The 16,103-nt window shown below is 39.9% G+C and overlaps 2 protein-coding genes across 3 annotated transcripts in view; one reads left to right on the top strand and one right to left on the bottom strand.

Moving 5' to 3' along the window:
- Positions 1-1,120, top strand: part of ar (androgen receptor) — a 56,536-nt gene extending 55,416 nt beyond the window's left edge. The window contains exon 8 of the mRNA XM_079449678.1: positions 189-1,120. Within this exon, the coding sequence (XP_079305804.1) occupies positions 189-347 (159 nt within the window). The 3' untranslated portion in view covers positions 348-1,120. The remainder of the gene's footprint in view (positions 1-188) is intronic.
- A 3,371-nt stretch (positions 1,121-4,491) lies between these two features.
- The window catches only part of ophn1 (oligophrenin 1), a 28,564-nt gene continuing 16,952 nt past the window's right edge, over positions 4,492-16,103 (bottom strand). The window contains exons 18-24 of one of the 2 annotated variants that reach the window (XM_079451244.1): positions 15,043-15,202; positions 14,736-14,874; positions 12,042-12,371; positions 11,429-11,558; positions 9,167-9,217; positions 5,861-5,912; positions 4,492-5,689 (exon numbers count right to left, since the gene is read on the bottom strand). In XM_079451244.1, the coding sequence (XP_079307370.1) occupies positions 5,678-5,689; positions 5,861-5,912; positions 9,167-9,217; positions 11,429-11,558; positions 12,042-12,371; positions 14,736-14,874; positions 15,043-15,202 (874 nt within the window). In that variant the 3' untranslated portion in view covers positions 4,492-5,677. The remainder of the gene's footprint in view (positions 5,690-5,860; positions 5,913-9,166; positions 9,218-11,428; positions 11,559-12,041; positions 12,372-14,735; positions 14,875-15,042; positions 15,203-16,103) is intronic. The other variant, XM_079451245.1, reaches the window with a different exon arrangement.

Here is a 16,103-nt window from a genome sequence, read left to right as displayed (position 1 = left end):
AAAATAATTGCAACAAATTCAACTTATCACATGCAGACACTTATTGTGTGTTAGATGTCGCTTTGCTAACTGTGGCTGTAACTGTATATTATCCTGAAATATAATATAAATGGCAATATATTTTTTTAATCCTCTTGTTTTTTCTCTTTTCTCCTTTTCCCGTTTTTCTCTTTTTCTCTCTCACCCAGATCGTTCAGAAGTTGCACCAGTTCACCTTCGACCTCTTTGTCCAGGCTCGGTCCCTACCCACGAAGGTCAGCTTTCCCGAAATGATTGCTGAAATAATCTCGGTCCAGGTGCCAAAGATCCTTGCTGGCCTGGCTAAACCAATCCTGTTTCACAAGTGACACGACTACATGAACCATCGATCCATACCGACCCCGTCCAGGCAATATGAGCCACTCAGTTCGGCCTGATCCAGTTCGATCCAGCCTAAACCAGTCTGTGATTCTTTTTATCTGGACTCGATTCGAGCAACGTGACTGAACGATACTGATTTTCGCTTTTCCATTTTTTAGCATTTCTCACTCCCACCCCTCCCCTCTCCCCTTTTCTATCTCAGTTTCTCTCTCACCCTCCTTTTTGAAAAATGGCCCTGAAAAGTAGCGGGACCATTACATCATTACAGTTGTCTATCTTCTCCTCAGAGATCATTTGAGCTCATTTTCTCAAACTGACAGCATGGTGTGAAGCAGGTTTTGTTCTTTCTTTCGACCAGCAGTTATCCTTCAAGAGTTACAGCGTGTTGCCTAGTGGACAGGTTGGAAAAAAATATCACACTGCAGATTCATCTGAGCCCTTCATCAAAAAAAAGGACATTACGCAGATCCCTATCAGGTATGGGAGCCTGTGACCTGCCTCGACTCTATGCATCATGTCTGCCGGGGATAAAAAATGTTGCATTTATTGTCTGTGACTCGAGAGATCAGGAGCAGACAAAACAGCATGTGTACAGAAATACATCCCGACGTCACAAAAACTGAGACGCATGATTTTTTGTGCCTGTGACTTTTGCTCTTGTTAGTTAGATCAACACGCTACTACGTACATTACTGTACTATTACAAACAGTATAGTATTCAGTACAGAAGGACAATAAACCATCTCCCTGTTTTTATTACATTATTGATTGTAAAACAAAGTGCTTTTATTTCCCATGAAATGTAGAAGCTCTTTTTTAAGGCACTGGTGATTTGAGACATCCTAAAGGTTTGTTATTTTTTTTGTTTTGTTTGTTTCAAAGTCTGTTAAAATGTGTCGAATCAGTTGTAACACAAGAATTTGCCTTCTTCAGACTTTTGTTAAGCCAGGTTCTGGTCTTTGTTTTTTGACTGCCCTTTTTTAAAAACTTGAATATTTAACTGCAAGTTTTTGGGTGTAATATTGTCATTTTAAAGATCTGTGTATATATAACAGAAATACAGCAAAGCTTGGGTCAGCATATATATATATATATATATATATATATATATATATATATATATATATATATATATATATATATATACATATACATATACATATATAATGTGTGTGTATATATATATATATATATATATAGATAGGCTGTGTATATGCATGCTGTCTTCATATCCATTACAACAAAACAACAAACAAATAATTGCATGCTAAAGCCCTAGATATTATAACAAACCAAACTGCATTTCCAGTAAGCTAAATGGATATTGTTAGGAAACGGGGCTGTTTCCCATAAGGCTCTTATGAAGTTACTCTCTCTCTCTCTGTCCTTAATGGAAGATTTGGCAAGGTAGTGTTCTTGTATATATATGTAAAAGTTAAGCGTGGTTCTTTTCAACCTTTCTATGTGCTAATGTATGGATGTAGTCAATAGTTTTACAGTACAGTTTCCTCTCTTTCCTTTCTAGTAAGTGCCACTGAGGGATTTGTACTTCTCTGCTCTAGCAATAAGTAATCCCATGCTTAACACACTCTCTTTTACAAGCTGTTTTAGGATGCCAAAACACGCTGAAATGGCGCCCAGCTTTAAGCCGATATATGAAAACATTCTGAAAAAAGACGTCTGTGCTAACACAGGATAGTACTGTTATGTTATCCGAGAAATAATCGCTGTTACCAAACGCAATCACCATCAACCGTCGCGAGACGGCGCGTGGTGCTAAAACTCAGGCGTTAGACAAACGCCAAAAAAACGAGACGTGTGTATTTTTACCGTGTAGCTAACTTACGTCCTTTCGCTTCGATTAAAGCATTCTCTCTATTTATCTGTCAGAGCGGAACATCTTCACTCGCTTTCCTCACACTCGGCTACCCGCGCGTGTTTTTCTAGACACGTGTCATCTTCTTTGTACGCGCGCGCGCTCGGTTTCTAAATGATTGAATAATGCCCGCAGTGTTATGTATGCAGATTACTCTTTAAAGAGCCCGGAAGTCTCGGCGTCGCGTTGTCTTTGTCAGGCCCGGCGTGACCCGGGGTGTACTTTCGGCGGAGCAGGGAGTTTTCCGCCGACTTTAAAACGACGAGATGTGGTTGAGCTGCCGCTAGCTCTCGGAGCGTGTTGACGGTTTAAATGTGCCAGGCAGAGAATAGGCTGTCAGAAACGGCTCCTCTGCTCTGACAGCACCAAGCACCGCGCAATTACACGCAGGTGTTTACCCATTTAGACGGCCCGAAAGCACTCATTAGAATTTACAGAACTCCAAACTGCACTTTTACCCTGCCAAAAAAGAGCTCATGACTTCCACCGCAAATATGTAGCGCTTTAGGATACAGCCAAACGCGTTTGATCATCCAGACATTCATTAGACGTCGGTTCGGGGGGTTGGGTTTTAATTAACGACGACAACGTGCAGGAGAATACACGCATGCGAACGTTATATAGTTCACGTATCCGGCTTCGAGAGGGATATGTGCTCTCGCTGTCTTGCACTCGTCTGTTTACAGTGGAAAGTTACTCAGATGTAACACCTCGTTTGGCTCACGTCGCGCTCATGAACTGACTTGTGCTTGGATGGTCCGTAAGCTGATTTACATTGTGACTTTCTTAACACATCTCTTATGAGCTATGATGCAGAACTTTTGTGTGTGTTGGTTTTCAATTAAAGTCTTAAATGGTTTCAGATCTCCGCTTTAAGAGTTACTGTTACTGTGTGCAATGTGGTCGACAATAACAAAAGCCTATGTGTGTGTGTGTGTGTGTGTTTATACGCTTTCCTTTCTTGTAAATCCTCTCTTGCATCGCCTTCCTTACAGATAAACCCACGACTTCACAGAGTTCTGATGGAAAGGGACAAAAGAAAGCAATAATTTACAGTGTCCTTTGACAAAATGTTTTCTATCGAATTTGGCCCGTGTTGGATGTTAATCACAAAAGGTTTGCTCTCATATAAAACAGAAGAGTCTTAATAACAGTCTGCATGTCACCACGATGTTTCCTGCAGTTATAAATGGGCCTCGTGGTAGTGCACTAGGGAAATATTTTACCAAATGATTTCTCCCTCGTATATGTTTTTTCCTGGCAACGAGGAGAGTAATTTGGCTTTTATGCGGATCTTTTTGCAAGGTGTATCTACAGAGATCTTCTTGACACAAGTTCAACGAGTTGCATTCAAATGTCGCACTGAAACGCGCTGGTTTACAGTCGGACGCAAAACGTGCTTACGAGAAGCCCGTTTCGTGTAAACCTGAGAGCTGTAGCTATTTCCTAGCTTTGTAAAACATACACGACTCCAATGTATGTAACTGCTTTGTTTTTTTTAACTTTTTTGCTGCCTGATACAAGCAATTACTTAATCATTAGCGAATGCCTTTTTACAGCTTTTATACTTTCGCCTTTCCATGTGGAGATGGACGAGCTGGATCAATTTTGGCTTTATATAGAGGAAATTCTGGCTTCTTAAACCATGTTTGTTACTTAAATCTTTGTAACTTTATAGTCCTTTTTTACAGCAGTCGTGTGTACAGTACGTGCGAGTGGGTGGGTGTGTGCATGCACGCGTATTTAGTACTGCTATGTAGTGTTGTATTGACAGTTATTAACTGTCGTTTTATTTTGAGCAGTTTGCAAACTGATTTCTACTCGTATGTATAATCGCTTTTCAGATGCTTTCGTGTCTCTGACTCTTGTTGTTTAGAGCTTGTTGTAAATCGGGTTTGTTTGTGTTTTTCCGCTTTCAATTAAATAAAAAACATTTCAAAATCAAACCGTTCTCTGCTGCGTTTGTGACCGTCTCGCGCGATGCTTGATCTGCGAGGACATAAACAATATGGCGGTAACATTAGGCTACATGAATATGAGAAGTGCTTCTGTGGAGAGTAAGTCGTTCCTTGAAAGCATATGAATCTGTGGGGTGTTGAGTTTGTACTGCAAAGCTGTTTTCATTTAATGGATTCCAGTTACTGCCAATCGTTTATATTGATGATTAACTCACGGCTATTTCATTCAATAGGTCTGTTAAATGCGGTGGTGTCACGGCTCACCTTAACAAGAAAACACAACACAAGTTTTTTTTTAAAGGTTGCATGTTTTGCAGTAGGACAAACACAAATACAAAACAGGGTTTACTGACTGTTACGAACGTTAGGTACAAAGACACAATCAAATATTTACAATAACATTCATCGACGGAATAAACATAAAACGTGGAAATAAAGTGTAACATTATTACGAAGGAAAGCATCGCAACCTACTTCGAATGTAAAACTGAGCTCCCGCCAACCTGCCAAAATTCCAACTTTATTAACATATAGACATTCATTCATTTTCATTTTCACCTTCACATACATTTAAGGTTCACATTGACCCAAGTAAACATGCGGAATGAAATGTCAAACACGTTTCGGTCAAAGATAGACTTTAATTCTATAAGGTCAATTTCGGCTTAATAAAGAGTTAAGAGTTCTCTTATCACCAAGGTTGACCGATGATGAAAAAAGTGAAGAGATGGGGTGGCAAAGCCTATTGAAAAGAATAAGCAGTCGAGTAATGAAAGTTCCTCTCTCTGGTTTGCTGGAGGAACGCCACAGGCGTGTCCCAACAGATGAAAGGAGAAACGCTTTGCAATTACCGTAACTACTTTTCTTGTCAAAAACATTTTGAATCCGAACCCGGGTCATTCATCTCCTTCCAGTTACTAATTACTGCGATAATAACAGATAATTAATAGATCCGTGTTCAGCTTCTGCGTAATTAAACACTGATTAGTGTTGATTCAGAATATAATATTATATAATACATTCAGGGCGGATCCACCTTCAGTCTTTCTTAAAGTGAATTCTGTAGTGCCAACATACATGTGTGCAGGAACGAGAATGTAAACTTGTAAAAATGGAGGTACGGCATGTAACAACAAGGGAGCAAAAGGGAGGAAGTATGGCCATTGTTCGCAGGGAGGTCAAACTGTTTAAAACGTCTGTTTTTGTTCTCTGAACCGAGATCAGGATCAAAGACAGTTTAACAAAGTAAGCGAGTGCAGAATGTGGCGAAGAGGAAAAAAATGGTACCCTTTCAAATTCATTCACAAAAACAAAACTTGAGGGGCGGTACATTTATTCTTTATCAGTAACATTAATAATTTATCTCCCAATACCAGGTCTAGACACACACACACACACACACACACACACACACAGAGAGAGGGTCTCTTGACCGCAGCTGTGCGCTAATTGGTCCACAAATCGATTGACTGGAAGTTATTTCTTATTTAGTGTTCTGCAAACAAAACCAAGTGACAGAAATTAGCATTTCCGCACACACATGCATCTCATTATATGTGACATTGCTGTAGATACTGATACTTAAAACTACAAACAACACTACCGTGCAAATAATAATAATAATAATAATAATGTTAATAATAATAATTAACAGGGCTTGCTGTACCTCATCTCTGGAGGCTGCAGGTGAGGCATTACCAGAAGAAATTGGACTGGAGCTATGGGACACAAAACAATAAGTTGTCATTATTGCTGTGTTCTAAAAAAAACAAGCAAGCTGCCTAGTGAGGCGGCATTTAAAGACATCACATGCGTCGGGCTCTGTTCCAAAGGTAGTCATCTTAATTATGCTGTCTCCTAAGACGCGTCACGTTTGCCAAATTCTAATGCAGAGTCTTGTGTATTTTTAACATGGAAGGCCATGGCGTAATGCACTGTGACAAGCTCATTGATACAATTTGGAACAGGGCAATTATGCTCTTAAGTTTTAAGCGTCTTGGATTAGATTTAAACATGGACACCTGCGTTGCCTGCTCGAAGCACAGACTCGTGAGATGAACGGGGCGTGGTGCTCCAATACCGACTTTTATTTTGGTTCACTTTGATGCTTTGCATTGGTCCTTATCTCGGTATCCTCTGAGAGTTTCGTCAGGGATGTTTTCTAGCATTGTGCAAGGCCTTGAACTTGAGCTACACAAGGCTTGGAGAGGAGCCACGTGCAGTGAAGGGAATCATCCTCGATTCAAATTAGCTGGCAAATTGCCATCTCAACAATTTTAGGATTTGGTAAAAGATCTGACCACGTTGATTTTGAGATGGAACACACTCACATAATTTAAAAATAAGTTACATTTATACAGTTTTTATGGAGGTTTACCTTTATTTCTGAACTTTATTTAACTTTATTTTATTTAAACCTGCTATCTAGTTCATTTAAGTTAGTGTCTTATTTTGAGAATCTTAAAATGCTTTATTGTTTTGTTGTGAAGTTTGGCACACACAAAGAGTACAGCCTGAACTGTTACCATGGTAAATGTGGAGTCTCTAACCAAACTCCATAGCGCCACCCACAGTTCAAACTTCCACATACGTTATATGCCTATAACCTTTTAACCATATATCCTAGAAACGAAATAATTTCCTTCGAAACCCTTGGCTCATGCCGATTCAAATGCACTATATGACGTCATTTTCTGTCATGAACATTTTCCAGCCATTTAGAACTCCACCTAGACGGTTTGCACGAAATGTGGTATGCAGTATCTAGAGACACCGCAGAGAAAAAGTTAATAGAATGTTTTTGATCCGTTGAGGCCAATCCGTTTTCATAAAACGCGTCTACGAATGTGATGACGAGCACGCCAAAGTGGATTTGATGCTTTACCTTTGCCAAACTTTTGTGTATCGACACAAAACTTTAAGGTCCTCGCAGTTATGACCGGAGGTCACAGCACCACCCACTGGTCCAGAGATTTAACCAAATTAGAAGAAAGTTTTATAATCCACCATACTTCCTGTCCGCCAAATTGAATTATATAGAAAACATACTCTTGAGAGCTCCTTCTAAATTTGTCAGATTCGCCCGAAATTGGGTACGTAGCATCTGGAGACAGTTCTGACATAAAGTTATTAAAATATTTTGGATCGATCGAATGGTTCTTGTATACAGCGTAAACGAATTCTAAGGTGAGTATCTTCGTGACACTTTTTTTCTATTGACACGAAACTTGGTATGTATCATCACTGGCACATCTTGTCTGCCTCACAAAGATTTGGTCAAAAGTTATAAGCAATTATATATGTTCCAGATGCATTTCCAGATACATTTTAAACTTGGTTTTCAAGATCTGATCATCCGATATGTCCAAAACACTTCCCTTTGGGCCGTGGTTGGGCTTGACCCCGTAATTGCTGCTATATTTCCTTTTAGTTTAGTTTTCATTTAATAACAGAAGATAATTTCATATAGATATAGGGAGCAGAGGAGATGAGGTATTTTTGTATGCAAAACCCGGAAGTGAGTTAGCGTTTTAGGACTTGAATGGGTTTTTGGTAAATCGCCCGAAATAAAATCTGTGGTAAACAAAATCTCTAAATATTTGTGTCTATTTATAGCAAGTCTGTTTATAGCATTGTGTTAGCTTTTTACTTCTGCCGATTTCGGCTTCAAACGTTACAAATGTGTTGTGTAAATTAATTTGTGAAGATTATCTTGATAGACAAAACGTGTAAACATCATAAACCTTTGTTTATCGCAGAGCTTATTTTTTGCAATCTTCCAAAAGTCTATGGGAAAAATGCATAGGTTTTTATGTCGAGCGAACCAGCGCGGCACTCATCTCTGAGCCTCTTCACTAGGAAAGATTACAGGTGAGAGTTAAGGACGGTCATATGATCTGGATGCCTCAACATGTCATCATGTAAATGTATATGAATAAGAGAAAGAATAAACATAACAAAAATTATTATTATCCTTCTATTCAAAAGATACCAGCCATTCAAAAAGAGATTCCCTCATAGATTTTATTGTGATTAATTTAAGCCCCAACTGTTATTTTACTACGACTTTTGGCAAAAAAAAAATGTATCTTAATGAAAGTGAAAATAAATTTAACAAAATATATCCAAATGCTGTCATTCCTATCCGGATGGGATTAGATTTCTCGGCAGACCCCTGAAGTGGCCAAAACACAGTAGGTAATTTGCTCCATAAATTTGACCAAGGTTAGGCGGAAAAAAGAAAAACCACAGACACGTTTAAATCCGACAGGATTAAAATCAAAAAGTGAATAAATATTCCAAACCTCCACAGTAAAACTCAGTCCCAGTGAAGCAGTTTAAAGCTCAAATAATAAACATGGTTTGCTCAATAATAAAAGTGAGTTCTTTAGGAAAAATTTTAGTTTTATGTTTCTGCCTTTAAACTCTGCAAGTTCCTGTGTCTTCAACTGTGTGTTCTCAAATTTATATTTTCGCTTATCTAAAAAAAATCTAAAATATTTTCAACATTATGCCACAAAATGTGTTGAAGCCAGAACATTTCATTAACACTTTCATTTTTATGAAAAATGTAAGCAAAGTCTTAAGCAAATGGGTTCAAACAAGGCCGGCGTGCCTCTAGGTGCGAATGTGTGTACATGTACGTTTCTCCAGACACAAATCCGTTTACCTGCTCTAAAGTGCCTGTTTATTTTAAAGGTCTACACGAAACCACCGTGCGGGATTAAATAACTGGTCGGATGCGAGTCCAGTCCATTTTTTATTTGGTCTGTAACACAAGGACTTTCAGCATGGGGTCCCGTATTAAACGCGACTTTATTTAAAAGCACCACATGAAAAGCGCATCGGGTTTTACTAGAGCCGTTCTAATTGAGGTCAGGCAGCTGCTGGAAACAATGAAAGGTTCACGCACACACGCTCCTGAGCCACAGCGCGTTCACACTCACGCACTCACACACTCACACTCACGTACCTTCCCACCTGCCTGGAAGCGTTCTCAAAAAATTTGGTTTTGGAGGCGACACTATGTGGAAAAGAGAAAAAAAAGAAGACATCAAACCATCGATACCAATAATGCATTATCCTAATTCTGAAGACTGAGTGAGGTATTTTGTTTATATCATTTGTGCATCACATTTCGCTGTTTACATGCTTTGAAGCAGAATACATCCTTGATCAGATTACAGTGATCAGAAAATGCTGCAGACTCAAGTCTGAATCTTGAATCCCAAATTTGGAAATGTTGCTTATTTAAGCTCTGAGTCATTCTTTGCACTTATTTAATCTCGTGTCCATGTACTGACATCTTGGAATCTTTGAGTGTGTATATGCGCGACACACGTTTTGCATTTGGCAGACACATAAACTTGTTTCTGTTGGCTTTCGGTTAGTCGGAAAATACAGCAAATACAGTATAAACAGTTCACCCCAACATGCATAAACACACACGCACCTCTAATCATCATTATATTTTAATGAAGAAATTATTCGTATAAATGTGTTTATTATAAATAACCACCCCTACAAATTGGTTATAAGAGTTATGATATTAATAATGATTTTCGGAATGGCCGTGAGAGGGTGTGTGTGAGGGCGCGCGAGTGTATGTTTGTTTCCGAGATCAATTTGATTGAAGTCATTTGGAGATAAGACACATAAGACCATATGACACCGCAGCCAACATACCCAAATGTTTTCTCAGACCCAGAGTTGGTCTAAGATTACCGTTCCCTGCTCCTGCTCATAGAATGGTAATTATAAGGAGCTGACAAGAAGAAACTTATCCTAGATTCTAGATTAGCAGTCTTTCACAGATAAATTCTGCTCTGTATCGTGTATTTACAGTTCATTTCCCAAGTATCGAGATCCTGATGTGTCTCGGTTTACAGTACTTGCGAACCCAATGCTGTAATATGCCTCTGTGATATCTGTATTTTTTGTGATACTCAATATTGTTTTAAGTGTGACGTATTGTTGGAAATCAAATTCTAATGCATTCCTTTGTTTAAAAAGAAGTATCAAAAAACAGATTGTTGTTTGCCTGAGCGATCCTTTCGTCGCAGATGGTTAAAGTTAACACAAATGGTAAACAATTGCGTTAATGAGGCAAATGCAGCTTAATTGACCTCTACCTGTGAATCATTAAAATAACTGTAGCATTTTCAGGATAAAAACCCCACAGCTAGGGGATCATTAGTCTTGTTGCAAATCTTAAGGACTGCTGTGAAAATGACGATTTAAGAGCATTCCTGATTCTGAGCTAAAGTTAAACAAATGCATACATCTCGGAAAAAGATATAAAACTGTATCCAGGGTTGATGGGACTATCGAGCCACCCTGACACTGTCTAGAAAAGGTCGTCCCTCAAAACTCTGCAAAGGAGAAGCTGGCGACCCTTCAGAGCTCGGTCGTTCACAAACACGGGCCGGCCAACAATTTCATGAGTTATGCATTATCATTGGCTTGTATGAAAAGATGGCAGCAGGAGTCATTGCTCAGAAAACCACCATGTGACAGAAAGCCTGGAGTCGGAGCCAATACGCAAGCGATCCAGTAGCATGTAGGAAAAATCTTGGGCTTTTAAACCTAAAGTGTTATGCCCACACGTCATAAACACCATCCCTATGTTGAAGCATCATGTCGGACGACTCTTTATCACCAGGAGGTACTGTGCTATCTTCATAGGGTGGAAGGAATAATAGAAAGTGAAAAATACAGAAAAGTACAGGGTATCTGATGCAAAGCCTGGGAGAAAATTAATCCTTCAGCAGGTCGATGATCCCCGACATCGCAGAGGAACAAAAAAGTAAAATGTCTCGCAATCACCCAGTTAAACTTCTCATTTCATCAGAGAATCTCTGGCACTCCTTGAAAATTACAGTAGACAGGTGTCTCGCAAATAACCGGAACAATTCAGAGCAAATCTGCCTAGATAAATGTGCCAAAATCACACTTGAATACAGTGTGAAGCTGGTAGGCATCATTGGCGCACTCTATAAAACCGTAAGGATGGATTGTGTGCTATGCGCTCTCAACATATTTCTTGATTTATCAGTGTTTATCTGAATACAAGAACACAGTTCACATCACGATAATGAAATTGGACTTTCAGGGCTGAAATGAAATACCACAGAAAACAACATTTCAAAACACGAGTGCTGACAAAAAAGCATCTGAATAAATCAAGACTAGCATCAAAGTGAGCTGCGGTTTATAGTAACGGATGTTTACTCACTACGAGGCCGCTGTCTCTTCATTCTGAGGTTTCACGGGGAATCGAGAGGGCGGGTCTGGCGGACGAGTGGGTGGCCGGCAGATGGAACTTTTCTCTGAGAAAGACCGTCCCTTTTGCCCCTGAGCCTCTCCTGTTACACACACACGCATGCACACCTGTTACCAGCATTGTACTGACTCACTCACACATCATAACTATTGTGTGTGTGTGGCCCACTTGCTTATTATCCATACTTTAAATGCCAGCATTATTACATAATACAAAGCAGTCATTTAAAGGAGTAGTTCACTTTCAAAATGAAAGTTCTGTCATCATTTACACACCCTCTTGTCATTTCAAACCTGTACCTGCAGAACACATGAGAAGATATTTTTCAAAATGTTGGTAACAGAACAGCATTCACTTCTATTGTATGGACACAAAGCCAATGAAGTGAATGGGGGCCAGTTAACAACATTCTTCCAAATATCTTCTTTTGTGTTCTGCAGAAGAAAGACGTACAGGTTTGAAATGACAAGAGGGTGAATTTTCATTTTGAAAGTGAACCACTCCGTTAATTCCACATTTTGACCTCCATTCATGTCACACCGAGTGATGGAAAGTTTGATCATGCCTGTTGTTTGGTTACCGGTTGTCCCTTTTAGCTGCGGCCTCCTCCCCTGGAAAGACTGAGCACGGTTAACCATCGCGCCCGATTCCCCGTTGGTCGTCTCCGAGCCGTCCTGCCTCTGACTCTCTTGTATCCTGACCTCTAGTTTGGAAACGTCGCAATCCAAGGGCCGTAGAGCAGGTTTAGGCTTCCGAGATGTTGGAGAGAGTGGGACTGATGGAGGAGAGACGGAAGGAGGTACCAGTTTGGTTCTCTGATGAGGAATTGGGTTGATGAGGCTGGTATCTCTGTCGGGTTCCCCACCGTTGTGGGTGGCACCGTTTTGTTCTCGTCCTGTGAAGCACAGAGTCGGTGAATTGGAGTTAAAACACTACTTTAACTTTAACGTCTAGTGGGTCAGGAACACAATTGCTCTCAAACGTTTCCCCTGTGGGAAGATTTTATCGGGGGTGTCGTTAAGATTTTACATTTCCTGTTCCTGTAGTTTTGGCTTAAGGAGGAAGTCTGTGATAAATAAATAAAGTGTACAGCTCATCGGGCTCTCGGTTCTCTTTTATTTCCACAAGACGAGAAATACGAGCCAATAAAGGTTTAAGAAAAATCCAAACTAGTCAAAATCAAATTACAAATTATCCAAAGTGAGTCATTTGCTAGTAATAGCTTCAACACGGTCAGAAAGCATAATGGGAGCTGTAAACTAAAATTAAAAGTGTCTGTGGTAGCAAAGAACTGCTCAAGCCAAACACGGTGTGTTTGTTATACGTGCTTCACACACATGTTCACTTCAGCAGAATGGATCTCTTCTTGTTGAATGCATTATGCTTTTAGCTCATTTTCCTTATCTGTTTATGAAGATGACATTTTGTGATTCCTTTAATGAGCATGGTAAAAGCTAACTGTGGCTTTAACCTTTGGCTTTATTGAGTGATTAAATAAGAGCAGAATTATGGTTTACTACTGCCTTCATTGATGCTTCTGTCTAACAATGGAGGTTCTTGCAGGAAAAGGTCACTAAAAACGTGTTTCAGTCTTTTTTGTTCGGGAAACATTAGTGAGTCTGAGAATGGATTAGCATAATTATGAATACTGAAACAGACTTTATGTAAATGAGTGAAATTTATGAATGAAATTTCCCCTGAGTTGTACGTTTATTTGTTTACACTATGGGTTGAGTCTGGTTTAGTGTGTGAATTGATAAAACTGGTCTCATATCAAATATTGGTCTATGGCCATGTGAGAATCAAGGACATAAGTGTAGAACACAGCTGTGTGTGTGTGTGTGTGTGTGTGAATCTACACACAAACAGCATCAGTCAAAACAACCAGCTGTGTGTGAGCTAGCCAAACTGGACATGAACACATTTGCATGAAAAAGCCTTCATTTTGACACACACGTGCATGCGTGACTGTTTGTATTCTCAACAAAAATACAAAAATATTCATATACATGCACCAACGTACTTACAGTCTAAGATCCATTTAAACTCAACAGGTGGCTTTCTGATCTCTCTCTCTCTCTCTCTCTCTCTCTCTCTCACACACACACAAATCCCTCCACCGTCCAATCCAACAAACAGGAAAAGAGAAGATATGATCTTTTCAGATTCATGCTTTCAAAAAAACACAACATAAGGACATTTTTATTCTACTTAAGAGAACAAGCAAAGTGAGGATCCAGCATGCATGCTTTAATGAGCTTAACTTAATTAATACTCAAACAAGAGAGACATATTAATGGATTGATGAGCACATTCGTTTTTGATCAAGAGGAGGAAAAAATAGCTCAGATGTTAATAATGAAAAAGGCTTATTAAAGGAAAGAAGTCCAAAAGGCGATTGAAAACAGACTGAGAGAGAGACTCGTAAACACATGCAAGCAAACACATCGGGTAGCAGACATGGGACACACACAATGGCGGCATACCAACACTCATACACACGCATGCAGACATACAAGTACGCGCACACATTTAGTGCTGAAGGGCAGGTAGTCGTTTAGTTTTCATGCTCTAGTGAGTGTACTATTAGCTTGACTGTTGTTAAACACTACATAACACTACTTACAATGAGGGGAGGACAACATGTCAGAGAACAAACATTTATCAGGGCAGACAAACACACACACACACACACGGACGCGGACGCATACACACGCCCTGATCCTGCAGATTTAATCATACAATACACAATGTGCATGAAAGGGCTTCTAAACTGGCTGGAATGTGTGCGAGTGTGTGACAGGGAAGTCTGAGAGGTTTGAGCATATTTTCCTCATTTAAAGAAAAAGCACTTAAGGAGAAACATATCCAGTCCGAGGTCCCTTCCAAAACATATGAAACCTGATCAGCTGTTATGTGTGTGTGTGTGTTGCTGAATACTCTGATGTTTGGGTGTGTGTACTGTATTTTAGTCTTAAGCACAAAAAAGGCTTTTCACAAAAACAGGTAAAAGCCAAAAAGTACTGAAGGCCGAAAAAAGAAAATACTGATTAATATAAAATGGCACCATATAAAAATCTAGAAAGTACATAATACAGTATGTTTGATCTGGGCTCCATATAGATCTTAAAAAAAAGTCTGAAGCACATAAATGACAAATAATTCACTTTCACAAGAATCTACTGATGATCATTAATGAAGCAGTAAAAAGGTATGAATGATGATGACGATGATGGCTACGATGACGAAGACTATTTACTCTCAAAAATAGGAGGCTGAAGAGCAGGGTAAAGATGAGGCGGACGTTTCGAGATTGTGATTGGCTGCCGTCTTCGTGGCGTCACCCTCGGAGGCGGAACAGGAGGCGGCATGGTTTCTTCTGGAGGACCTCTGAAGATCTGACAGCATCAAACACAAGGCATGAAACACAAAGCAAAGCACATCAAAAATATGTGCACTTAACAGTCATCTATTCAGTCTATTTCAAACATAAAAGTGCTCTCATTTTGCTTTTCACAAATGCAGATGAACTGTTCCCTGATCATCAAAACACGGGCATCTCTGACCTTGCTGTAGTCCTCGATGAGGATCTCCATGACGATGTTCTGGAACTTTATATCCAACATGGCCGCCACTGTCTCCTCCTCCGCTCTCATGAGAGTTGGGCCAAATATTACGGCCATGTTTGACACCGTCATCCGATTTTCACCACTGTAGCTGCATACGCTAAAGAATTACACACAAAAAGCATACAGACTAAATTTCTCCTCTGGTACCCAAGGTTGCTGTTTTGATCCAAGTGTAGCGGTAAGGGTCTGTTTCACACGTCACACGGTGTCAAATGGCACCTCAGTCGTTACCTGCCGGCCCTGAGGATCAGACTGGCAACTTTCTGGTCACGAGTCCGACTCTCTAACCATTAAGCCACGACTGCCCTATATGCGTATATTGTATATGCTGGAGGGGAACACGATCGCATTGTGCTGTCAATCACTCTTCAGTGAATCTTTATCTTTATTAAATCGAGCAACAGATAAGATACAGCAGCTTTTTATCTGTATAACTCACAGTAAAGCGCCAAAACATTGGGATTGAAACAAATTAGTTTGTGAATTTGCAATCGTTGTGTCGGTGGTACACCGCCTTGCGCTTGCAACCGCTGCCGGTCTGTCACGATTTAGACGCTCCGCCTCTGTCCAGCATAAGCACCAAAAACACTCTGCTTGCGCATCCAGTAGGAAACAGACATAAGCTCATGACATTATGACCTCAGGGGATGCTGTCCAAGTAATGATTGTACCACAAGTCACTTTTTTACAATTATCTGCTAAATGGCCTCTCATGTACTACTGTCTACCAGTGTTATGTGCTGATCTATACTTATAGATATTTCAATTTAGGATGTCTATCCAAGTTTGTGACTTTGTGCTCGTGTACTGTATATATGGGTATGCCGGACTCTCACACACGACACATGGAGCTATACACTATACAGCAAAGCAGGTTTTTATTCTCAGCGCCGGCAGAGTTTTTTCACACGCAACCTGTTGTCATTAACCAAAACACAGCTCAAATATATAATTATAGAGGTACACTCAAACGAACTGGGTACCGGTTCGAAAACCGC

This window comes from Barbatula barbatula (genome assembly GCF_947034865.1).
Source record: "Barbatula barbatula genome assembly, chromosome: 2".
Taxonomy (NCBI): Eukaryota; Metazoa; Chordata; class Actinopteri; order Cypriniformes; family Nemacheilidae; genus Barbatula; species Barbatula barbatula.
Note: the sequence above shows the minus strand (reverse complement) of the source record. Positions and strands in the feature narration are given on the sequence as shown.